Source organism: Rhinoderma darwinii, chromosome 1, assembly GCF_050947455.1.
Source record: "Rhinoderma darwinii isolate aRhiDar2 chromosome 1, aRhiDar2.hap1, whole genome shotgun sequence".
Taxonomy (NCBI): Eukaryota; Metazoa; Chordata; class Amphibia; order Anura; family Rhinodermatidae; genus Rhinoderma; species Rhinoderma darwinii.
Window position 1 is genome coordinate 560095718 of NC_134687.1, and position 26995 is coordinate 560122712.

Consider the following 26995-nt stretch of genomic DNA (forward strand, 5'->3'; position numbering starts at 1 on the left):
ACACAAAATAGTTAGTAATTAACATTTCCCATAGGTCTACTTTAGATTGGCATCGTTTTTTGAACATTCTTTTATTTTTCTTGGACGTTACAAGGCTTAGAACATAAACAACAATTTCTCATATTTTTAAGAAAATTTCAAAAGCCTTTTGTTTTTTAGGTACTTGTTCAGTTCTGAAGTGGCTTTGAGGGACCTATGTATTAGAAACCTCAATAAAACACCCCATTTTAAAAACTAGACCCCTCAAAGTATTCAAAACAGCATTTAGAAAGTTTATTAACCCTTTAGACATTTCACAGGAATTAAAGCAAAGTGGAGGTGAAATTTGCAAATTAAATTTTTCTTGCAGAAATTCAATTTTATTCCATTCATTTCTGTAACACAGTTTTACCAGATAAACACTACTACTATGTATTGTCCAGATTTTTAGAAATGTCCCACATGTGGCTCTAGTGTGCTCGTGGAATAAAATACAAGCCCCAGAATCATAGAAGCACCTAGTGCATTTTGGGGCCTCTTTTTTTATTAGAATATATTTTAGGTAGCATGCCAGGTTTGAAGAGGTGTTTTGGTGCCAAAACAGTAGGAATCCCCAAAAGTTTTCATTTTGGAAACTACACCCCTCAAGGAATTTATTTATGGTTGTTGTTACCATTTTGACCCCACAGTTTTTTCACAGCATGTATTTGAATTGGGCTGTGAAATTAAAAAAATGACATTTGTTTCAATAAAATGTCATTTTTGACCAAAATTTCTTATTTTCACAGGGAACAAAATGCCCCATTTTGTTGCCCAATTTGTCCTGAGTGCGGCAATACCCTATTTGTGGTGATAAACTGCCATTTGAACCCATGGGCGGCCTCAGAATCGAAGGAGTGCTTTGTGTTCTTCGGAGATCAGATTTTGCTGGATTGGTTTTCGGGTGCCATGTCGCATTTGCAGAGCCCCAGAAGTATCAGAGCAATAGAAACCCACAAGAAGTGACCCCATTTTGGAAACTACCCCCCTCAAGAATTAATTTGTGGTTGTTGTTACCCTTTTGACCCCTCAGTTTTTTCACAGCATGTATTTGAATTGGGCAGTGAAATAAAAAAAAATTACATTTGTTTCAATAAGATGTCATAATTGACCAAAATTTCTTATTTTCACAGGGAACAAAACACCCCATTTTGTTGCCCAATTTCTCCTGAGTGCGGCAATATCCCATTTTTGGTGATAAACTGCCGTTTGGGCCCATGGGAGGCCTCAGAATGGAAGGAGCGCTTTGTGTTCTTTGGAGATCCGATTTTGCTGGATTGGTTTTCAGGTGCCATGTCGCATTTGCAGAGAGACCATAAGTATCAGAGCAATAGAAACCCACAAGAAGTGACCCCATTTTGGAAACTACACCCCCTCAAGGAATTAATTTATGGTTGTTGTTACCATTTTGACCCCACAGTTTTTTCACAGCACGTATTTGAATTGGGCTGTGAAATTAAAAAAATTACATTTGTTTCAATAAGATGTCATTTTTGACCAAAATTTCTTATTTTCACAGGGAACAAATTGCCCCATTTTGTTGACCAATTGACCATTTGTGGTGATAAACTGCTGTTTGGGCCCATGGGAGGACTCAGAAGGGAAGGACCACCATTTGGCCTACTGGAGCTTTTCTGGTGCTAAGTCATGTATGGAGAACCCCTGAGGTACCAGTACAGTTGAAACGCCGGAGAAGTGACCCCATTTTTAAAACTACAGCCCTTAAGGCATTCATCTAGAGGTGTAGTGAGCATTTTGACCCCACAGTTATTGCGTAAAAGATAATGCGCAGCAGATGGTGCAGAGTGAGATTTGCAATTTTCCTATACATATATGCCATTTCAGTGTCCGATATATTGTGCCCAGCATGTGCCACCAGAGACATACACCCCATAAATTGTAATGCGGGTTCTCCCGGGTATGGCAATACCCTACATGTGGCTGTTATCTGCTGCTTGGCCACACGGCAGGGCTCAGAAGGGAAAGATTAGGGGGATAAGCTGTGCGGAGTGCATCAGGGTAAATTAAAAATCAAGGGATGTATGGTAAATTTTAAAACAATCTTTTATACAGAGCCCTGTTTTTTCGGGACACGTGTCACATTGATGTGTTGTGTCCTTTCTTATCCCCCTCTTATAGCAGACTCTGCACCTCTTTTGACTCTTTCCCTTCCCACCAGTTTGGGGAACTTCTCCTGGAAAGTGTTGCCCTGGTACTATGCGTGTGGCATGGCTTCCAGAAGTACTGGGTGCCCCCCCTTCCAGGTCCCTAAAAATTAGGTTCTTGATAACCACCTCTTGAAATTCCAGGAAAGTTACCCTCTGGCCTGCACATCGACGTAGCACGTACGCATTGTACAATGCCATCTGTATGATGTGCACGACCAGCTTCTTATACCACACCCTTGATTTCCGCATGGCCTGTAGGGCTTCAGGACTTGATCTGACAAATCCACCCCTTCCATGTACCTATTGTCGTCCAGGCTCCAGTCTGGTTTGGGGGTCTCTGTACTGGTACCTCGTCCTGGTACATTGGTACTGGTGTGGCCATGTATTGTTGTCAATACAAGGACATCTCTCTTGTCCTTGTACTTGACACACAATATGTTTCTGCTAGAATGTGCCATGCTCTCACCCCTTCTGAGTGTTTGCCCAAGCAGAGTCTTAGGGAGGCCTCTCAGATTTCTTCTAGCAGTGCCGCATGCCACAGTACTTCTGGAATTATCCAGGTAGAGGTGGAGACCCTGGTCCAGCAATGGGTGCACCAAATCCCACATATTTTTGGCGTTAATTCCCAGTAAGGGGGGGCATTCTGGGGGCTGAATACTGCTGTCCTTCCCTTCATATATCCTAAATTTGTAAGTATACCCTGATGCACTCTCGCACTGCTTATACATCTTCACACCATACCTTGCCCTCTTACTCGGCAGGTACTGGCGAAAGTGAAGCCTCCCTTGTACCAGGGTCTCATCAACAGAAATACACTTCTCGGGGGTGTATGCTTGGGCAAACCGGGCACTGAAATGGTCTAATAGGGGTCTCAGTTTATATAAACGGTCAAAAGTGGGGTCATCTCGGGGTGGGCACTGCTCATTATCGGCATAATGTAGGAAGCGAAGTATTGCCTCATAACGCATCCTGGACATGGCCATGTGGTAGATCAGGGTGTGGTATAAGATGCCTGTGCTCCAGTAGGTCCTAATGGATGGCTTTTTCAGAAGCCCCAAATTCAAGAGCAGTCTCCACAACTTGCCCAACTCTGCTGCGTCTACAGGAGTCCACCTGTGGGATTGGGCATAAAATTATGTGGGGTTCTTTGTTATATACTGTTGGGCATATAAATTTGGGACACCATAAGCTCTATAAACTCATCAGTGAAAAAGAACTTGAAAAAGTCCATCTCACTGAGCCCTGCCATGTAAAATTTGATCCCTGAGCTGCCCATGTACTCTGGGATTTGGGGTTCATAATTGTCTGGTGTGGGCGTCCAAATGGGGTCACTTCGCTTGGGGGTATCACTTGTTGCGGGGTCACTTCTCTGAGGGATTTCTACTATGGTGGTGGTCCTGGGGCGTCTCCTAAGGGCTCCCTCCTCTTCATCACTGGATGAGGAGGTCGACAAATAAAACAGAGTCTCACCATCTGACGAGTCTGTGTCGGAGCTTAGAAATGAATACGCCTCGAGGGGGGCGTGGCCGGATGTCTGCCTGAGTAGACGTGCTTCACAGTGCTACTGAGCTCCCTGACTCCTTATCCTGCTGATATCCTTGCCATCCTGCGTTCTAAGGGCAGGACAAGTGCATCTCTCACCCTTGTATCCCTATTTGTCGGTAGTTTTGGGGTCTGGTGTCGTGGGGCCCTCCTGGAGAGAGAAGCTGGTCAGCCGGCGGCACTTCCAGTGCAGCACGAGGCGGGCGGAAGTGAAAGGCTGTCTGCAGGAGTCTGGCTCTGTGTTGGTCGCTGCTGCTGGAGGCTGGTGTTGCTGATTACTGACGGCGGGACTGTGGATCGGCTGGGAGGCAGAGCTGTGCAGTGATGTGTGGTTGCTGTCCCATTGCAGGCAGGAGGATACATCTAAGGAGCGCTTCACAGGTATTTCACTGGACTGAGCTAGCTGTGCAGGCTCACTACTCACCCTGCATTGGGCCTGGTACTGGGTCCCCGGGATACCTCACACCCTTAGCTTGTGGACTTGCTCCGTTTGGTGTATCAGACACCCTGCCAGTTCCTACATACCCTGCATCCCTCCATTTGCATCATGGGAGGCAGTAAGGCTGGAAAGAAGGGGAAAACGAGGTCCACGCAGGGCAGTTATATTCCCCCATCAGATGAGGAATCCCTAGATGAGATGGAGGATGGAGCCTCTGGCTCGGCCCTGGCCAAAATCAAGGCAAATGCAGTAAAGAGGCTGGAGCAATTTACTAGGCCTGAACGCCCCCCTGCTTCTCCAGACCCATCTTTATCTCTGTTTGAGGGCTCACTGAGTCCTCCAAGACCAATTTCACCACAGGACCTGCCTGTTTCTTCCTCTCATGTGGATACAAAATTTGCTGAGTTAATGTCTGCAATTAACTCCTGTCAATCCTTGTTGGTTACTAAGGTTGATGAACTTCGTCAGGACGGGAACGTACTGCAGAGGCAGAGCGCAGGATATCGGAGGTGGAGGATATTCTACACCCTATTCCAGCTCAGATCGCTGATTTGAGGAGACAGGTGGAGATCTCGGTCGAACGGGCTGATGATTTTGAGAACAGATTACGCCGGAACAACCTCCGCATAGTCGGGCTGCCAGAAAAGTCAGAGGGTACAGATGCTGTTTCTTTCCTGGAAAAGTGGCTGAAGGAAACCTTTGATGACACTGTGTTTTCAGCATTCTTCACAATTGAACGGGCTCATCGGGTCCCTGCTAGGTCCGGGCCACCGGGAGGCCCCCCTCGGCCTATGCTGGCGCGACTGCTGCATTTCAGGGATAGAGATGCTATTCTTCAGGCGGCAAGACGTAAAGGCTCTATCTTACATGGCTCTCAGCGGATCTCCATTTATCCGGATTTTTCGGTCGCGATCCGGAAGCAGCGTGTGCGTTTTACAGAGGTCAGGAAGAAGTTCAAAGAAAAGTGGTACAAGTATGCGATGTTATACCCTGCTAAACTGCGGGTGGTGGATGGGCCGACTGCAAGATTTTTCCTTTCCCCCAATGAAGCCTTGGACTGGGCGGCTGCCGCTCCCCGAGCCCCAGGAGTGAACTTCCCCCCCTGAATGCTGCGATCCCCTGCTGGGGTAACCCCCCTGATGTTTAATTTGTTGAATTTTCTCTCTGTCTCTCGTTGAAAAGTATTTACTGCACTGATTGGGTTGCTAATTACCTGCTGTACTTACACTGTTACTTAGGAGAGATGATGTGTTATGACTGATGTACTGCTTAACCATTTTGTCACTTGTCTTTCACTGTTTAATTTTTATTTCTTTTGCTCCTTTTCCCCTCTTAGTGGGGTCAGGTCTCAGGGCTGTGCTGTTGTTATAGCTGTTAGCTTAGTCAGGGACCACTGTTCTCAGTTGTAATTCAGTTAGTGGGTACAGGTCTGCACTAGAAGTCGGTTGCTTGACAGGGACGGTTTGGGTTTGTTTTACTGTATTTCAATGTACGGTTATGTGTTATATGTGGTCACTGGCGTAGCTATAGGGGTCGCAGGGGTCGCAATTGCGACCGGGCCCCGAAGCCAGGGGGCCCACGGCCCCCCGCTACACATCAATAAAAAGTTACTATAGTAACTCGGGCCGCGGGCCCCTGTTACTATAGTAACATACTTTACTTACTTTCCTGGTTCCGGATGGCAGCGGAGGTCCTGACGTCAGGCGCTATGCGCAGCGCATGACGTCACAGCGCTATGCGCCGCGCACAGCATCGAGACGACAGAACTCCTGCCGCGGCCGAAGAGGAAGGTAAGGTTAGCCCTGACTGGCGGGGTCCGACTCCCGGGACCCGCCAATCAGCTGTTTTGAAGGGGCCGCAGCACTCGTACGAGAGCTGCTCCCCTTCATTCCTGTCACTTCATTCCGGTCACACTGTGAATCCGTGTCGGCGATTCACAGTGTGGGCGAGTAGTGAAATGAAGGGGAAGCAGCTCTCGTACGAGTGCTGCGGCCCCTTCAAAACAGCTGATTTGCGGGTCCCGGGCGACACATCAGCTATTGATGGCCTATCCTGTGGATAGGCCATCAATGTTTAGGGACTGCACAACCCCTAAGCCTACGATGTATCAGGCTTAGGGGGCCCATGAGACAGGATCACAGATTGTGTGATCCTGTCTGCTGGGCCCTGTATCTAAGCCAATCACATGGTAGGCTTAGATACATGGCCCATGCGTGATCCTGTCTGCTGGGCACTGTATCTAAGCCAATCACATGGTAGGCTTAGATACATGGCCCATGTGTGATCCTGTCTGGTGGGCCCTGTATCTAAGCCAATCACATGGTAGGCTTAGATACATGGCCCATGCGTGATCCTGTCTGGTGGGCCCTGTATCTAAGCCAATCACATGGTAGGCTTAGATACATGGCCCATGTGTGATCCTGTCTGGTGGGCCCTGTATATAAGCCTACCACACTGTAGGCTTAGATACATGGCCCATGCGTGATCCTGTCTGCTGGGCCCTGTATCTAAGCCAATCACATGGTAGGCTTAGATACATGGCCCATGTGTGATCCTGTCTGGTGGGCCCTGTATATAAGCCTACCACACTGTAGGCTTAGATACATGGCCCATGCGTGATCCTGTCTGCTGGGCCCTGTATCTAAGCCAATCACATGGTAGGCTTACATACAGGGCCCCAGCACACAGTAATCTTATACTGTATAAGATTACTGTCTGCTGGACCCTGTATCTAAGCCTACGTTGTGGTAGGCTTAGATACAGGGTCCCACAGACAGTATCACACATGGGCCCTGTATCTAAGCCTAACACACGTGTTACTAATAATTTTTTGTGTGTTAAACTATATTACTAGCGCCTTAGTAATGGCCGCCGGCTGATTGACAGTATCCATTGCTAAGGCGGGGCTTAGTGTTAGCCGGTGCAGAGGCGAACACTAACCCCCTTTATTACCCCGATACCCACCGCCACCAGGGGTGCTGGGAAGAGCCAGGTACCTGACCATCTGTAGTGATGGTCAGCCACTGGGGTGGCCGCAGGCTGGTATTATCAGGAGGGGAAAGGCCAAAAACAGTGGCCCTTCCTACCCTGGTGATGCTAGGCTGCTGCTGCTTTATTGTATCTGGCTGGTTATGAAAAATTGGGGGGACCCCACGTCATTTAAAAAAAAAAATAATTGGAAAGAACGATGTGGGGTCCCCCCCATTTTTCATAACCAGCCAGATGCAACACAGCAGCAGCAGGCAGCATTACCAGGGTGGGAAGGGCCACTGTTTTTGGCCTTCCCCAGCCTAATACTACCAGCCTGCGGCCGCCCCGATGCCTGCCCGTCACTACAGATGGTCGGGTACTGGTTCGTACCCGGCTCTTCCCAGTACCCCTGGTGGCGGTGGGTACCGGGGTAATAATGGGGGTTAGTGTTGGCCTCTGCATCGGCTAACATTAAGCCTCGCCTTAGTAATGGAGGTTGTCAATCAGCCGGCGGCCATTACTAAGGCGGTGATAATAAAGTTTAAAAAGATACAAGCACATAGAAAAAATATTTTATTGAAATAAAAAAACAACCCTCATTATCCATTTTATTGAGAATTAAAAAAACGCCGTCATTGAAGTCCTCGTATCCGAAGTCCAACAACCGAACCTGTAAAATAACACAAACACACAAAAATAATCAGTAACACATAAAGAAGCAAAATTATTATTCTTACCTGTCCTGGGTCCAGCGCTGGAGCCGCAATGTCAGCGAGCTGGGCCCTGTATCTAATCCAATCATGTGTGATACTGTCTGCTGAGCTGTGTATCTAATCCAATCATGTGTGATACTGTCTGCTGAGCTGTGTATCTAATCCAATCATGTGTGATACTGCCTGCTGAGCTGTGTATCTAATCCAATCATGTGTGATACTCTCTGCTGGGCCCTGTATCTAATCGTATCTTGTGTGATACTGTCTGCTGAGCTGTGTATCTAATCCTATCATGTGTGATACTGTCTGCTGAGCCACTGTATCTAATCGTATCATGTGTGATACTGCCTTCTGAGCCACTGTATCTAATCCTATCATGTGTGGTACTGTCTGCTGAGCCACTGTATCTAATCCTATCATGTGTAATACTGTCTGCTGAGCTGTGTATCTAATCCTATCATGTGTGATACTGTCTGCTGAGCTGTGTATCTAATCCTATCATGTGTGATACTGTCTGCTGAACCACTGTATCTAATCCTATCATGTGTGATACGGTCTGCTCAGCCACTGTATCTAATCTTATCATGTGTGATACTGTCTGCTGGGCCACTGTATCTAACCCTATCATGTGTGATACTGCCTTCTGAGCCACTGTATCTAATCCTATCATGTGTGATACTGTCTGCTGAGCCACTGTATCTAATCCTAGCCATAGTTTATAGGGTCGTAGTGCTATAGATATGCTATGCTGTCTCCTATACACACACTTTTTTTTGGGCGGACACATATGTATTGGGGCTATTTTCCCTGACATTTTAAGCCCTGAGGGTATGTTCACACGGCAGCGTCCGTTACGGCTGAGATTACGGAGCTGTTTTCAGGAGAAAACAGCACCGTAATTTCAGCCGTAATGGCATGTGCAGGCGTCTTTCGCTGCGTCCATTACGGACGTAATTGGAGCTGCTTTTCTATGGAGTCCATGGAAAACGGCTCCATTTACGTCTGAAGAAGTGACAGGCACTTCTTTGACGCGGGCGTCTTTTTTACACGCCGCCTTTTGACAGCGGCGCATAAAAAAAAATGACCGTCGGCACAGAACATCGTAAGACCCATTCAAATGAATGGGCAGATGTTTGCCAACGCTTTTGAGCCGCATTTTCGGACGTAATTTAATGCTAAAACGCCCGAATTACGTCCGTAAATAGGGTGTGTGAACCCAGCCTTAGTGACGCCCCGGCTGCTAGTGCTGCATTGTTGGGTCACTTAGGAGACCCAGCGATGCAGCTGAAAGCTGCGGACCATCGGCCATGAGAAGTTTGCGGGGGGGGGGGGGGCCCAGTAAGAATTCTTGCATCGGGGCCCATGAGCCTTTAGCTACGCCCCTGTATGTGGTGTGTCATGAGTGTATGTGTGTGTATGTGTGTGTGTGTGTGTGTGTGAATGTTTATGTATTATTCTCCTCTCCATTCCCATCATATTCTAGCTATGGGTCTCCTGCTGTTTTCTGCTCTTCAGGCGTACCATGGCTGTAATTAAGGTCTTGAGCTGGAATGTCCGTGGGCTTAACTCAAAATTTAAACGGTCTCTTGTGTTCAACTTCCTGAAGAAACACTCGCCTCATGTTATATGCTTACAAGAGACGCATTTAACTGGACAAAAAATTCTGGCCCTTAAACGGGCCTGGATAGCTAGAGGATATCATTCCTCATATTCCTCATATTCTAGGGGGGTGTCTGTTCTGATAGCCAAGAGTGTGCGCCTGGAGGTGTTGAAGGTAGCATGTGACCATTTTGGGCGCTATGTCATTATACACTGTTCATCACCCGGGTCCTGTTTTACCTTAGTAAATGTGTATGTTCCGCCGCCCCTTGATCCCACACTATTGGACTTGATAGCCCAGAAACTCTCAGAGTTCCCTGCTGGCCCAGTGTTGTGTATGGGTGACTTCAATGCAGTCCCTGACATATCTATGGACCGTACTGGGGGTCCGGATCAGTCCTCTGTTCACCTCAACTCCTGGTCCTCAATGCTACATCTGACAGATGTGTGGCGCTGGAAATACCCGCTAGAAAAAAAATACTCCTATTACTCCTCTGCCCATAAAACCTTTTCTAGAATTGACCTCGCTCTGGTGTCACAGGACCTTTTGCCCGCAGTAACGGCTATAGATATCACTCCATGAGGCATCTCAGATCACTCGGCTCTCATTTTGTCATTTACGGTTGGTCCCCCAGCTGACTCAAAAATATGGAGACTGCATCCGGCCTGGCTGTCCTCTCCTGAGGTTCGATCAGAGGTGGCGGCCTCTCATGACTCATATTGGGATCATAATTCCTCATTTCCAGACCCTTTGGTAGTGTGGGATGCATATAAAGACACTCTTAGGGGTGCGTTTATGGCAGGGGTTGCAAGGTGTAGAGCAGTGTCCAGAGAGAAGGAGAGGTCGCTGATAGAGGAGAGTCAGAGAGCTGAGAAAGACTATATTGCAGATCCTTGTCCAGGTACGAAGAGTCGGTGGGCTGGGGTCCAGAGGGAACTAAACCATATACAGGTCGAACAAACTAAAAAGCAGGTGCTGCATACGGAGGCAAGGGTGTTTGAGTTTGGTGACAAAAATGGCAAGCTTCTTGCGTACTTGGCTAGGTCGGAACGCCCGTGTGCCTCTGTTCCATCTATTCTTTCGCCTGAGGGTACTCTCTGTACTGCCCCTAAAGATTTGAATAAAGTGTTTGGTGATTTTTATGCTGAATTATATAGCTCCAGATGTAGTGGGCCTCCGGAGGATATAGAACGCTTTTTAGATGACCTTCCCCTATGGCGCTTGACTGATGCACAGGCAAAGGAACTAGACAGCCCGCTTACAGAGGACGATATCACTGATGTGATTCAGTTGTTGCCATCTGGTAAAACCCCCGGACTTGATGGCTTGGGGGCTGATTGGTATAAGGATAGCTGTGAGGTTGTGGTGCCCAGGCTTAAGGAAGTCCATTCTGCTGCTCTGGAGATGGGGGTTCTGCCGGCATCTATGAGAGAGGCCCTAATTGTGGTGCTGTTGAAGCCTGGGAAGGATCCGACTCTTCCAGATTCCTATCGGCCCATCTCGCTGATTAACTCAGATGCAAAGATACTTGCCAAGATATTAGCTACCAGATTAAACAAAGTTATATTATCCCTCATTCATCCTGACCAAACAGGCTTTATGCCTGGGAAGGGTACGGATATTAACGTACACAGGTTGTTTCTTAATATTGATGCTGCACAATATGATGCCTCCCCTGGGTTTGTTCTCTCTCTAGATACATATAAAGCCTTTGATTCGGTTGAATGGAGGTATCTCTGGATACTGCTTTCCCGTCTAAATTTTGGTCCCAGATTTCTTGCTCTGGTCCGTCTGTTATATGAGCAACCTGTTGCTAGGGTGAGAACAAATCTGGATGTCTCTAAGCCCTTCTCTCTAGGTCGAGGTACGCGCCAGGGTTGTCCACTCTCCCATTTGTTGTTTGCTCTTGCGATTGAGCCTCTGGCGCTGGCAGTTAGGCGTTCCTCTTCCATTATTGGTATCCCTCGAGGTTCACTAGTTGAGAAAATATCCCTGCATGCAGATGATACTTTGGTGTACCTAGCGGATGATGGTCCTTCGTTGTCTTCACCCTTACAGCTGATTGACACTTTTGGGGCGTTCTCGGGGTTGTCGGTTAATTGGTCTAAGTCGGTTATGTTTCCTCTATGTGCAGAGTATCGCTCCCGGCAGGGGCTCCCTGTCCCGTAGCAGATCGTGTCTCAATTTACATATCTTGGGGTGCGGATCTCCCTTCATTTGTTACGCTTTCGTGAACTTAATCTTTGTCCCTTAGTGGCCTCTACTGAAAAACAGCTAAACTCTTGGAGGAACCGCCCCCTCTCATTATATGGTAGGATAAACCTTTTTAAAATGATATATCTGCCTAAATTTCTTTACCTCCTACATATTTGTCCGGTTACTTTGCCCAAACAATTTTTTGGGCACTTGGATGGGATTCTACGTGGGTTTTACTGGCAAGGCGGCACACCCCGGTTTAGTCTCAGCCTTCTGCAGGCCCCAAGGAGTGTGGGGGGGATGGTGGCGCCCAACCTTTACTTATATTATTTGGCTTCGCAGCTGGTACTGGCTCACTGATGGATTGACATCGACTTAAGTAATGCGGCCACGGCGCTGGCTGGAGCACTCATGACTTCCTATGAGAGTCTTGCCAACCTCTTATATAGGTTTAAAACTTCGTGTCGGGCACCCTTACCGTTAAAAACTATTGCGAATGACTGGAAGAAGGCACAACTCTTACTAAAAGATACTACAGATTCTTCTGTTTCCCCTAGGACTCCGTTAAGGAACAATCCATGGCTGCCTCACCTTGTGTCCCTGCGAGGAGCGATGATGTTGGCTGGGGTGGGGGTTCGATTTTTAGGCCAAATATACTCTGTGGACAGTGGGTTTGTCTCCTTTTCTGAACTAGAGGAGAGGTTTGGAGTCTCGAGGAAGGTTTTTTATCATTATCTCCAGATGAGACATGCCTGCTTGGCTCAGTTTGGATCTGTCACGCCAGCTTTGGGGTTTTCCGGATTGGAGGACCTGCTCGGCACCCCAGACCTTCCTAAGACCCTTACTCAGACGTATGCCCTGTTGCTGTCTTCTGTAAAGCGCCCCTTTGATAGGGCGTACCTGGGGTAGAAGAGAGATATCCCTGATTTGTCGGAGGAGGAGTGGAGGGAGGTGGAGCTTTCCTTCTTTGATTCTGTAGTTAGTGCTCGAGACTTTTTAATACAATCGCGGTTTCTACACAGAATTTACTATACTCCAGTTAGACTTAAGAGAATTGGGGCCTCTGGGTCGGACAGCTGTTTTAGGTGTCAGTCGGATGTTGGCACGTACCTCCACTGTGTCTGGTCCTGCCCTAGGATTTCACTATTCTGGTCAAGGGTTGTAGAGTTTCTGCATGATAACTTTGAGTTTCCCCGGGTTCTCTCCCCTCAGGTGTGCCTTTGGGCATTATGAATGAGTTAGTACAAGGCTATTATGACAAAATATTTTTCCGATTTGTTTTGTTCTGTGCGCGGAAGGTTATAATTATGGAATGGAAGGCCACGGTGTGTCCTAGTATAGAACATTGGTTGCAATTGATAAATAAGTATATACCATTATATCAGAAGTTGTACATTAGCAGAGGGTGTCCTGACAAATTCGGGAAGATATGGGCCAGATGGATGGAGATTTCGGACACTGCTGTCTGATAGACAGGTGTGAGTGAAGTGTGACTGGTTGTCTGTTTTGTATTTTTGGCAATAATGACGGTCAAATGTAGATCCTGCTTTCTTCGACATACACTTATATGCACCTGTGATCCGTTAAGTTTTCATGCTGGCTTTTGCATTGTAACTGTATTTTTATCTATGATGATTGTTATTGCCAACTGGTGTGGTTGGTCAGTATGCTATGTATGTTTTTGTGTGCAATCGTTGCGCTTCTGTACATTTGTATTTTGAGAAAAAGTTAATAAAGAAAACCTTTTAAAAAAAAAGAAATGAATACGCCTCTTCGGCAGTAAATGTCCGTTGGGACATGTTTGTTGTGCTTAGACAAAATGTACAGTGAAGGAAATAAGTATTTGATCCCTTGCTGATTTTGTAAGTTTGCCCACTGTCAAAGACATGAACAGTCTAGAATTTTTAGGCTAGGTTAATTTTACCAGTGAGAGATAGATTCTATTTTAAAAAAAAACAGAAAATCACATAGTCGAAATTATATATATTTATTTGTATTGTGCACAGAGAAATAAGTATTTGATCCCTTTGGCAAACAAGACTTAATACTTGGTGGCAAAACCCTTGTTGGCAAGCACAGCAGTCAGACGTTTTTTGTAGTTGATGATGAGGTTTGCACACATGTTAGATTGAATTTTGGCCCACTCCTCTTTGCAGATCATCTGTAAATCATTAAGATTTCGAGGCTGTCGCTTGGCAACTCGGATCTTCACCTCCCTCCATAAGTTTTCGATGGGATTAAGGTCTGGAGACTGGCTAGGCCACTCCATGACTTTAATGTGCTTCTTTTTGAGCCACTCCTTTGTTGCCTTGGCTGTATGTTTCGTGTCATTGTCGTGCTGGAAGACCCAGCCACGAGCCATTTTTAATGTCCTGGTGGAGGGCAGGAGGTTGTCACTCAGGATTTGACGGTACATGGCTCCATCCATTCTCCCATTGATGCGGTGAAGTAGTCCTGTGCCCTAAGCAGAGAAACACCCCCAAAACATAATGTTTCCACCTCCATGTTTGACAGTGGGGACGGTGTTCTTTCGGTCATTTCTCTTCCTCCAAACATGGCGAGTTGAGTTAATGCCAAAGAGCTCAATTTTAGTCTCATCTGACCACAGCACCTTCTCCCAATCACTCTCAGAATCATCCAGATGTTCATTTGCAAACTTCAGACGGGCCTGTACATGTGCCTTCTTGAGCAGGGGGACCTTGCGGGCACTGCAGGATTTTAATCCATTACGGCGTAATGTGTTACCAATGGTTTTCTTGGTGACTGTGGTCCCAGCTGCCTTGAGATCATTAACAAGTTCCCCCCGTGTAGTTTTCGGCTGAGCTCTCACCTTCCTCAGGATCAAGGATACCCCACGAGGTGAGATTTTGCATGGAGCCCCAGATCGATGTCGATTGACAGTCATTTTGTATGTCTTCCATTTTCTTACTATTGCACCAACAGTTGTCTCCTTCTCACCCAGCGTCTTACTTATTTTGTAGCCCATTCCAGCCTTGTGCAGGTCTATGATCTTGTCCCTGACATCCTTAGAAAGCTCTTTGGTCTTGCCCATGTTGTAGAGGTTAGAGTCAGACTGATTAATTGAGTCTGTGGACAGGAGTCTTTTATACAGGTGACCATTTAAGACAGCTGTCTTTAATGCAGGCACGCTTGATTTGGAGCGTGTAACTGGTCTGGAGGAGGCTGAACTCTTAATGGTTGGTAGGGGATCAAATACTTATTTCTCTGTGCACAATGCAAATAAATATATATAATTTTGACTATGTGATTTTCTGTTTTTTTTTAAAATATAATCTATCTGTAATGGTGGGGGGGGGTAGGGAAACGGACAAGTGAGCCCTAATCTACCCGCCACTCTGTCCCTGCCTACTTGCAACGACCCGCCCTAGACGACGGGGTACAACTGGGCGGCGGTCCCTGCGCTCAGTAAGTGCATGACAAACACGACAAACAAACAAGGGAATACAAGCAAGGGAAATGGGCAGTTGCTCGCGGAAACACCGTGAGCAACAGAGTAGTGAACGAGCCGAGTCAAGCCAGGAGAGTGCGAGGTACAAAGCGAAAAGCAGAAGAGTAGTCGGTAAGCCGGGGTCTGTATGGAGCAGGATCAAAAAGTAGCAGGAGCTGTAGCTGGGCCAGGAAACCTCAAGGAAAGAATTCACAAGCACAGATGGACAGGAAGAGCAGGCTTAAATAGACCGAGGGCGGGAGCTAGCTGAGTCTGGCCAGGTTGCGATAGGCTCTCCCACTCCTAAGCCTGCCAGCCTGAGTGGAGGAAGCTGGTGTCTGTCTCAGGGATGTACACTCAGGTGTTGACTGATTAATTCTGGGAGTTAACCCTGAAGCAGTGCCTGGCAGATCCTTTACACTATCTCTCACTGGTAAAATTAACCTAGCCTAAAAATTCTAGACTGTTCATGACTTTGACAGTGGGCAAACTTACAAAATCAGCAAGGGATCAAATACTTATTTCCTTCACTGTATATACAGCAAAAAATAAATAAATCCCTAACTGGGAGCAATAGGCTATCACAACTAGCACAAAAGCGTGTTTTTTTTTTGTTTGTTTTTTTTAGAGAACAAGTGGACTTTCCTGACACTAAAACTAACTAGGGCGAGGGTTCCTAACACTACACCTAACTAAATTTTATGTGAACTTTCCTAACGCTGAACTTAACTACGGCGACTATTCCCTGATACTAAACCTAACTAGATTATTCCGAACTTCCATGACGCTAAACCTCACTACGGTGACGGGTGCCTGATGCTAAACCTAACTAGATTTTATGTGAACTTCCCTGACGCTGAACCTAACTACGGTGATGGATCCCTAACGCTAAACCTAACTACGGGGATGGATTCCTGATGCTAAATTCCCTGACGCTATACCTAACTACGCTTTTTGATGGTTCCCTGACACTAACTAACCCTAATACTAATCTAATCAGTTAACAATACAGCTACCATGACCAAATAGTACATCCCAGAGCGGGAAGGGCTTAAAGAGCACTATCTGTGATGTACTATTATTTGGGAGTCACTATCTGTGTAGCACTATTATTTATGTCTGAAGTACAGTATTTGAGGTCACTCTGTAACACAGCAGAGGCAGTAATGGGGGCAAATGAGGTAGCAACTGGTACAGCATTGTGGGTAGCAGCAGGACAAGGATTATGTGTAGAGGGTGGGGAGGGTGCCACATATAGAAGGAGCCAAAGATGGCTGGACAGAAAACTCTGCAAAGACGGGTCGTGGCTGGAAGAGGTTTTATAACCACCGGCAGGCACCGCCCATGTATTACCACATACCCTGAAAACTTCTCGTGGCTGGAAGAGGTTTTCATGGCGGTCAGATTAGCATTAGCAATGGAGGAAGAAACTGGACAGTGGGTCACAGCTCACCTCTACTACGATGAATGATAAGGGGATTTGGATGGGCTTGTGTGTTACAGGATATAGCTTTACCTTTCTTATCTCTCTTTGATCCATTCACTCCTACTCAACAGAAATTCATGTCTAAATAACACGTTGTAAACCTGGCCTTTCAAGGGGTATTCCAGCACAAACTCCTGGAACGCTTGGTCTACTCTCACCTTAACCCCTACCCTGCTGCTAACTCAATTCTTGACCCCTTACAATCTGGATTCCACACTCTACACTCCACAGAAACTGCCCTTACTGAAATCTCAAACGATCTTTTGGCAGCTAAAGCTAACGGCATATACTCTCTCCTGATTCTTCTGGATCTCTCTGCAGCCTTTGACACTGTAGACCACAAACTCCTACTTAACATGCCAGCTGTCTTGGGGTTAATATTGACTCAGATCTCTCCTTTACTTAACACATTTAATCACTTTCATGCTCCTGACACTTTTACCTCAAAAACATCTCCAGAATTCGCCCTTTTCTAAGGCCTCATGCACACGAACGTATTTTTTTCCTCCCGTAAATACTGGCATAAATACGGGTCCTTGGTCACACGTATTCGACCCATATTGCACCAGTATTTACGGGCCCGTGCCCGTAAATACGGGTCCCGGGTCACCAGTATTCTACCCGTATTTACGGGCAGGTTTTCACTGCAAAATTGCACTGCACTAATCGGCAGCCCTTCTCTCTATCAGTGCAATATAGAGAGAAGGGACAGCCCTTTCCGCAGTAAAAGTAAAAGAAATTCATACTTTCCCGGCCGTTGTCTTGGTGACGCGTCCCTCTTTCGTCATCCAGCCCGACCTCCCTGGATGACGCGGCAGTCCATGTGACCGCTGCAGCCTGTGATTGGCTGCAGCGGTCACATGGGCTGAAACGTCATCCCAGGAGGCCGGACTGGAGGAAGAAGCAGGGAGTTCTGGGTAAGTATGAACGTCTTTTTTTTTCAGGTTGATCTATATTGTGATCGGTAGTCACTGTCCAGGGTGCTGAAAGAGTTACTCCTGATCACTTAACTCTTTCAGCACCCTGGACAGTGACTATCCCCTGACGACACCTAGCAATGCTCCCGTAATTACGGGTGCACACACGTAGCCACCCGTAATTACGGGAGCCCCATACACTTCTATGGGCCTGCCCGTGCCGTAATTACGGCGTGAAATAGGACATGTTCTATATTTTTTAACGGCACAGGCACCTTCCCGTAAGCATACGGGGAGGTACCCATGGCCAATAGAAGTCTATGGGCCCGTAATTACGGGCGTTTTTACGTTCGTGTGCCTGAGGCCTTACTGTGGAAACTGCCAAAACTCTCATTGTCGCTCTGATTCACTCTCGTCTTGATTACTGTAACTCATTACTAATCGGTCTTCCATTCACTAAACTCTCCCCTCTCCATCCTTAATTCAGCAGCCAGGCTCATCTTTCTGACCAACCGCTACACCAACGTCTCTACCCTCTGCCAGTCACTGCACTGGTTGCCCATATTCTTCAGAATTAAATTCAAACTTATTACTCTCACCCACAAAGCTCTCCACAGTGCTGCACTGCCTTACATCTCCTCCCTCATATCTGTCTACCAGCCTACTCGTGCTTTACGTTCTGCCAACGGCCTCAGATTAACATCCGCCATAATCTGAACCTCCCACTCCCGTCTCCAAGATTTTTCTTGTGCTGCACCAGTTCTTTGGAATGCGCTACCCTAGACAATAAGATTAATTCCCAACTTTTACAGCTTTAGATGTGCCACATCTTTTTAGACAGTCCTATAACATTCGCTAATCTGACTACTTTCCCTGGCCCCCCTTTACATTAGTCATGAGGCCCCTTCATTCAGCAGTATCCCCCACACTCCTTGCACCTTAATACACTTCATGTCTGTCATACACAGGTACTGGCTGGTGACCGGCTCATGCAGCTTTTTGTGTGCCACCCCATATGTATAAAAGATGGCTGGACCATTGTACATCACAAGCATTTTTTTACACTTTGTGTCTCCCTTATTTCCTCATAGATTGTAAGCTCTTGCGAGCAGGGTCCTCACTCCTCTTGTTTGAATTGTAAATTAGTTTTGTCGCTATTGTCTGATATTGTCTGTACAATGTACCCCCTGAACTGTAAAGTGCTGTGGAATATGTTGGCGCTACGTAAATAAAAATGTATTATTATTATGCCTATCCACTGGATAGGTAATAAATGTTTGATTGGTGGAGGTCCAACCGTTGGGAGCCCCTCTAATCGCCATTGCACTGCACTCGGCTATTTCCGTCAGTCCGGTGGCATTTGAATAGAGCATCAGCACACAGGCTCGACCGCTGCTCCAAATTATTTCTTGCCATGGCTGTGCGGTTGGGGGTGACAGTGGGAACCCCAGCAGTCAGACCCCCACCGATCTAACAACAGCGATCGGTGGGGATCCCAGCAGTTGAACCCCCACCGATCTAAAATGTATCACCTATCCAGTAGATAGGTGATAAGTGTTTGTGGCTGTAATACCCCTTTAAGGACCTTTTCAGGAGATTGTAGTGGTGCGGCAGAAAGCTGTACCACTACCACACAAAAAAAAAACCTCAAAAATAAATCTTACGGGTGGGTTCACACAAGCACATTAACGTCCGTAATGGACGGACGTATTTCGGCCGGAAGTCCCGGACCGAACTCAGTGCAGGGAGCCGTGCTCCTAGCATCATAGTGATGTACGATGCTAGGAGTCCCTGCCTCTCTGCAGGACAACTGTCCCGTACTGTAATCATGTTTTCAGTACGGGACAGTAGTTCAACGGAGAGGCAGGGACTCCTAGCATCGTACATAACTATGATGCTAGGAGCCCGGCTCCCTGCACTGAGTTCGGTCCGGGACTTCCGGCCGAAATACGTCCGTCCATTACGGACGTTAATGTGCTCGTGTGAACCCAGCCTAAATGTTGACATTTTTCTCCATTATAGTCATTGGAGAAAGATGTGTCAAATCTGTGCCAAAATCTAAATAGATTGTTCGTGTTGAAATTTTGTAAAAATAAATGATGCCCTAAAACAATTTTTATATGCCTGCTGTGATCGAATGGGATTTTTTCAATTTTTTCATAGCTTCCGACTTCTGCTGTAAATTATTGAAGCCACCAAAGTGCACATTAATTGGTGGATTTTACCAATTTTGCTTGTAATCACAATAACTTGCTTCCCCAGAACACCACCGATCTTAGCTAATGAATTAACTGCAAGGACAACAATGACTTTATCCAGTATTTATTATGTAACAATTATTGACATGGTATATCCATAATGCTGATGTGTCACACTTGGACAATCATTGCCTGCGGAATTCATCTCAGTAATGCCCAAACCATATTTATTTTCCCTTTTTCCGCAGCTGCTCTTCAAAGAAGTCATTACATGCCACAGTCAGAGCTGCCACCAGCACTACAAATTCATTGAAGTCAACCTCGTTGTCCTTATTGGAGTCTAGATCGTTCATGATCTTATCGACCAGCTGTGGATCTTTTTGGCACTAAAAGGAAAAAATATAAAGTGTAAGAGATTAATCTAAAATGTGCTTAAAGTGAATGTGCACCTTGAACAAAAATTTTTCTTTTGCTAAATAGGTCCAAATTTCTTCGCTAATTATTTCCTTAACACTTATCTTTATAATGGTTGGGGCTCAGTGTTTCTGATATATCTGGGTGAATTAACCCCCAAATCCTTTTTATATTTTTAGAGTTAAGAGGGATTTTCCAGGACTTAAATATTAATGGCCTATCCTTATAATAGGCAATCAATATTTAAGTCTCAGAAATTTCTTAAAATTAATTTTTTTGGGCTATCTGCAGTTACCACAAGAGAGAGCTTATGAGCTTACTGCATAATGTATTTACATTGAACTCAATAATAAATCAGTTTGCAGCCATTTTTGGAGCTGTTTTTCTATTGAGTCAATGAAAAACGGCTCCAAAAACAGCTCTAGAATTGACATATACTTCTTTTTACGAGGCTTTTTTTTATGCTGCCATTTTTAAAAAAAGGCAGCGTAAAAAAAGTCCAGTGGGAACGGAATGCCGTTTTTCCCATTGAAATCAATGGGCAGATGTTTGTATGCGTTCAGCACCCGCATTTTTAGCAGTTTTTCCGGGCGTTTACGGCCCGAAAAACGGCTAAAAATAGCCTGTGTGAACATACCCTAAGTGTTGGCTGCAGACAGACAAAATTTTATCATATAACTATATTGAGGATATAGGCCAAGGCTACACCTAGACTTCATGCAGTGCTACTGATTGAATTTAACTATTGAGCTACAGCTGCAGTCCAAATGAATACATTGAGTTGCATGTAATCTTTGTGGACTGCAACTGTCACTAAAGAGTTAAAGTCTCAGTGTAGCCCTGGCTTTGGGCTGGGTTCCCATGATTAGATACGCTGCGTAAAAACTGCGCAGTGTATCTGAACTGGAACCCGCAGCACATTCCGTTCGAAAAACCGCACCACAATTTTTTTAACGCAATTTCCGCTGCGAAAAGCAGGGCTGTGAAAAAAAAAAGCCGTTCACATTTAACCCTCCGTAGTCCGGCCTCCCTGGATGACGTTGCAGGCCATGTGACGCTGCAGCCTGTGATTGGCTGCAGCGGTCACATGGGATGAAACATCATCCCAGGAGGCTGGGCTGCAGGAAAAAGGAGAGAGTTCTGGGTAAGTATGAATTTTTTATTTTTATCCGGAGATGCAATTTTTATGGCGTAATCGCTTTTGATTGCGCCGCAAAAGTCACAACACTTAGCTTTCTGTTGCGGGTTTTGCATCCCCATTAAATTCAATAGGGAAACCCGCAACAGTAAATCAACGAAAACACAGCATAAATTGACATGCTACGGATTTAAATTCGGCACCGCAGGTCAATTTATTAACGTTTACACTAGGTTTTTTCCCGCAGCGTGGGCATGAGATTTTCTAAATCTCATCCACTTTGCTGCTACTGTAAATGCTGCGGAATTTCCGCACAGAATTCCACAGCGTTTACGCTATGTGGGAACCTGGCCTTGAAGCACTGTATCAGAAAAATGGAGCTAGACCCACAATAAAGATATTATTAATCATATTAAGAATTTTGAGCCTAAATATTAAATTATGTTAAAAAGTGGACAATCACTTGAAGGGCTCTAATCCAGCTGCATATTGGGATTTGTAAAAAGTCTTCAACAACTGGACATTGCATTGTTCTATAGGATGTGTAATAGAACCACAGAAGGTCTGTCTGTAAGGCTGGGTTCACACGACCACTTTAACGTCCGTAATTGACGGACGTATTTCGGGCAGAAGTCCCGGACCGAACTCTGTGCAGGGAGCTGGGCTCCTAGCATCATAGTTATGTACGATGCTAGGAGTCCCTGCCTCTCCGTGGAACTACTGTCCCGTACTGAAAACATGATTACAGTACGGGACAGTTGTCCTGCAGAGAGGCAGGGACTCTTAGCATCGTACATAACTATGATGCTAGGAGCCCGGCTCCCTGCACTGAGTTCGGTCCGGGACTTCCGCCCGAAATACGTCCGTCGATTACGGACGTTAAAGTGGTCGTGTGAACCCAGCCTTAACGTTCATAATACAAACAGTTAAATATAGCTGCAATGCTCCTGTTTGTGAAAGCCCTAAGGGTATGTGCACACACACCAATTACGTCCGTAATTGACGGACGTATTTCGGCCGCAAGTCCCGGACCGAACACAGTGCAGGGAGCTGGGCTCCTAGCATCATACTTATGTACGATGCTAGGAGTCCCTGCCTCGCTGCAGGACAACTGTCCCGTACTGTAATCATGTTTTCAGTACGGGACAGTAGTTCCACGGAGAGGCAGGGACTCCTAGCATCGTACATAAGTATGATGCTAGGAGCCCAGCTCCCTGCACTGTGTTCGGTCCGGGACTTGCGGCCGAAATACGTCCGTCAATTACGGACGTAATTAGTGTGTGTGCACATACCCTAACTGTTGTGTTGGTGCAGCTAGAATTTTACCCACAGAAAAATTGGTAAGGGGGTTCTCACATGTGGCATACTTGCATTGTATCTCCGCAGCATAAAAATATGTGGCAGAAAACTACAATGTATGTCTATGGGGAGAATATAGGCATAATCTGTAAAGTTTTCCGCAGGGTATGTTTATGCTTCAGAAATACAATGCAAGTACATCACATGTGAGCGCTCCCTAAGGGCATGGCCACACGTGGCGGATTTCCTCCGCAACTGTCCGCATCAATGCCGCACAGAATCTGCGTTGCAGATTCTGCTGCGGATCTGCCCAAAATGTGCAGTAAATTGATGCGGACTAGATGCTGCGGACTGCGGTAAAAGTACTTCCCTTCTCCCTATCAGTGCAGGATAGAGAGAAGGGACAGCACTTTCCCTTGTGAAAGTCAAAGAAATTCATACTTACCGGCCGTTGTCTTGGTGACGCGTCCCTCCTTCGGCATCCAGCCCGACCTCCCTGGATGACGCGGCAGTCCATGTGACCGCTGCAGCGTGTTATTGGCCTGTGATTGGCTGCAGCCGTCACTTAGACTGAAACGTCATCCTGGGAGGCCGGACTGGAGACAGAAGCAGGGAGTTCTCGGTAAGTATGAACTTCAATTTTTTTTACAGGTAGCTGTATATTGGGATCGGTAGTCACTGTCCCGGGTGCAGAAACAGTTACTGCCGATCGCTTAACTCTTTCAGCACCCTGGACAGTGACTATTTACTGACGTCTCCTAGCAACGCTCCCGTCATTACGGGAGACCCATTGACTTCCTCAGTCTGGCTGTAGACCTAGAAATACATAGGTCCAGCCAGAATGAAGAAATGTCAAGTTAAAAAAGCAAAACGCATCCGCAGCACACATAACATGTGCATGACAGCTGCGGACTTCATTGCGGAAATTAGAATATCCATTGAAGTCAATGGAGAAATTCCGCCATGAGTCCGCAACCAGTCCGCCACTGCTCCGCAACAGACAGAGCATGCTGCGGACACCAAATTCCGCTCCGCAGCCTATGCTCCGCAGCGGAATTTTACGCATCGTCTAAGCGAACACTGCTAAATTAAAGTGGAAGTCAATGGAGAAACGGCTCCGCTGCGGATTAACGCTGCGGAGTGTCCGCAGCGGAATTTAAGTGAAATTCCGCCACGTGTGAACCCAGCCTAAAAGTGTATATTGAAAAACATTTGAGAAGACTTAGCTGTAACGGCATTTAATCATGAATGTATGCTTCTGCCACCAAATTTCCAAAGTTTGTATTAAGTTATGCTTTTGTTTTCAACCATATAAAACCTATAAATCTATGACTGAAAAAAATCTTTATTTTGCAATAATAAGGCTGCTATTACCATTTCAATTGTGCAATAGTCATCCTTTAATTTCAAAACATAATACTATAGCTAAAAGGCAATTATTTGTGGTCCAAATCAATTCACGTCAATGCTTAGTAATGAATGAGCCGTTAGTGAAAATGACTCATGAGTATATATTGTCAGAAAACATGGACCATGCTCAATGAGTAATGGAAAGTTCTATTTGGAGATCAATAGCAATGTTATTGTAGAGCTAAACGGAAGCAGAAAATGCTACAAGCAAGGTACAGCAGATTTTATATACAATTCAATCTATTTCTCTAAACTATCTTCTATAGAAATAATTGTTCTGTCGCAATATATAGCAACAGACAGATTTGCTTCCCAAGAGGCTCTGAATCAGCTGAGGATCGTTCTCACATAAGCTCATATTCGCAGACCTGGCTGGAGAAACTGTCTGCTATTGGTAACATAAAGAACATAAAAATCTTCCTTGCATTGCAAACAAAGTAAGGATTTAAGCAGGAGGAATTTACATGTGGTGACAGCATTGTGTTTGGTGACAGCAATACAAATGAAAACAAACAGCCCTATGCAAAAGTGTGTCGCACGGGGATAAGCCCCCTATAATACACTGCACAAAGCCTAAGCCTTCTACCTCCTAAATAGAAAATCCACATGCAAATAGATATATTAAAAAATATTGAAATAAACCTCCAAGGTATTTCCCTTTCAAATACAGAATTCCACAGTCTCTATTTTCCTCCACTAGGATTCCACTATGAACCCCCTAAAATATCATTTGTTAACAAAATTGTTCACGTGTGTAAATACGAGGAAGTTCATACTTCAGAAATGTAATGATGGAAGTTGTGGTGCACTAACGTCTGCCTGTATTATATTATTCATGTATTCATTTTGTTGCCCTCTAAGCCAATAGTCTCCAACCTCTGGCTCCCCAGCTGAGAGGGCATACTGGGAGTTGTAGTTTTACCACAGCTGGGGGAGCCACAGGTTGTAAACTATGCCATGTGGAATATATAGAGTTAATCTTTTCAATTGCACGGAAAGCTATGAATGAAATTAAAGTAACCATTTAACTATTTATTTTCCAGATTGGTCATCTTAAGCAAATTATTTCTACTTGTATGTCAACAGAGAGTGCTTGATTTTCATAACCAGAAGACTATGCCAATTAACTAAGCTTAATTAACACGATCTTCCAGCTATTCTTCAATGACAAATTTCTGCATATTGGCAAAGGTTGGCATTCATATTTAAAGGGCTATTCCAAACTCAAACATTTATGGCATACCCACAGGATAAGCTACAAATGTGTGATAAGTGCGTTTTTTTATGTGGAGAACAGGGATTCCCCCGACCCTGCCTAGCCTGGTGAGGCAACCGCTGCCCGCCACATGTAGGCAGAGAGTGAATGGAGAGGTGGCCGTGCATGTGCAAAACATAATGAAAGGTTAATAGGCTTCATATAAAAATTGGCCCTAGTGTGTTTGAGTGAGATGGGAAAAGTGGATTGTAATCTCCAATGGGGACTGGGACTGATGTGAGTGGTGGCAATCTCTGTAAAGCACTATGGAATATGTTGGGGATATATACGCAATGGGTAATAAATAATAATAACTAAATAAATACTTACAGCAAGGAAGTCCGTCAGCTCACTCTGCAAGAGTTGCTTCAATTCCCCTTTGTTTAGCTTATACTTGTCACCTTCTTTGCCGGAATAATGGTGAAAGATCCGGATCATGGTATCCATGGCACCTTCCAACTGGGTAGGCATGATGGAGATAATTGTCTTAAAAGGGCGAAAGAAAATTCAGGGTGGAATGTTTAACAGGTTTCTTCAAATGAAATGAATCCATCTATTAACCAATAGGGAGACAGGGCTGCAATAAAGTTTAAACATTGAAATAATCTAAAACTAAAAGAAGTGTTACACTCAACATTATCATTTAATGTGTAGTAACTAAAAAAAAAAGGCAAGCGTCCTAACGCTGCTACATCTGCGTGAAATTTGAGCAAGTTTAAATAGATGTAACTCAAGAGGTTATTCTTTAGATGAAATTCAGTCTGAGCATAAGATAGGTGACAAAAGGGGACTAATCTTCATACCTGTGCGTCCGCAGCAAGAAAAGGAGAGGAAGATGAATAGGTAAAGAAATCTCTGTAGCTGGGTTATTTATACCTAGCGTCCTACTTAATCATGGGTATTCCCAAAATGTAAAATCTCGTAGATCACCAATGAGGACAGGTGAGTGGCCTACGTCAGTCGTCACTGAGCACTGATTGGTTGTTGGCATAGTGCACTTTCATCACCCGAATATGTGAGGTTTTGTATACCTTGTGCAGCCAGCATACCTATGAGTGCCTGGCGGGGAGGAGACTTGTCACTGTACATCTGCTCATTAATGCAGGTAGGAAGTAATGGCAATTAGTTGCTAGGAAGCTCGCGCAGAGGAAAATCTCCAGAAATAACCCTGAGGTAGAAGGGAATACATTGTTATTGCTTAAATGATGGTGCTTTCCTCCAGGGAGGGTTCATGCAGAGGAAGGCTGCACAAATACAAAGTAATGGGTTTTATTTTTCGTGTAAAACATCAAGTAATACTAAACTTTAGTATTATTTAGTAATGCCGGAAATATTTATGCGTGTATTGTTTCTACAAAAATAATGTATTCATACCATTAACACAACCATGGTAGGGACTATGTAGCATGGAGTGTAGGTGTAGCAGCTTTTATGACCCAGATAATTATGGACTCCGAAAGAGCAAACAATTATTAAACTTGAGGGTAGTTATTTTCCCCATGTAATGGTTAGGAAAACACATCAAAACAATAGTAACATTCTTAAAGGGCTTCTATATGTTTGGGTAAATGAAAGCTAATCCACAGGAGTCACAGAGTGCATTGAAGGGGTTGTTCAGAGAACTCCTTTTTGTTAAAGGGGCTATCCCACTGCTGGACCACCAGCGATCACCGATCAGCTGTAATCTGTGAAAGGACCCAGTAGCAAGTGATCAATTTTCCTGCAACATCATCACAGGGGATCTTTGTAGCATATATAAATATATATATATATATATATATATA

General features: G+C 45.3%; 1 protein-coding gene across 1 annotated transcript; it reads right to left on the minus strand.

Annotated features, from left to right (window-relative positions):
* Positions 1–19820: 19820 nt before the first annotated feature.
* S100Z (S100 calcium binding protein Z) lies at positions 19821–25683 on the minus strand. The gene is made up of 2 exons (XM_075854882.1): positions 25542–25683; positions 19821–20081 (listed from the first exon to the last, which is right to left on the minus strand). The coding sequence occupies exons 1-2, from the start codon at positions 25680–25682 to the stop codon at positions 19923–19925; spliced, it is 300 nt and encodes a 99-aa protein (XP_075710997.1). The 5' UTR covers position 25683; the 3' UTR covers positions 19821–19922.
* Positions 25684–26995: the final 1312 nt, after the last annotated feature.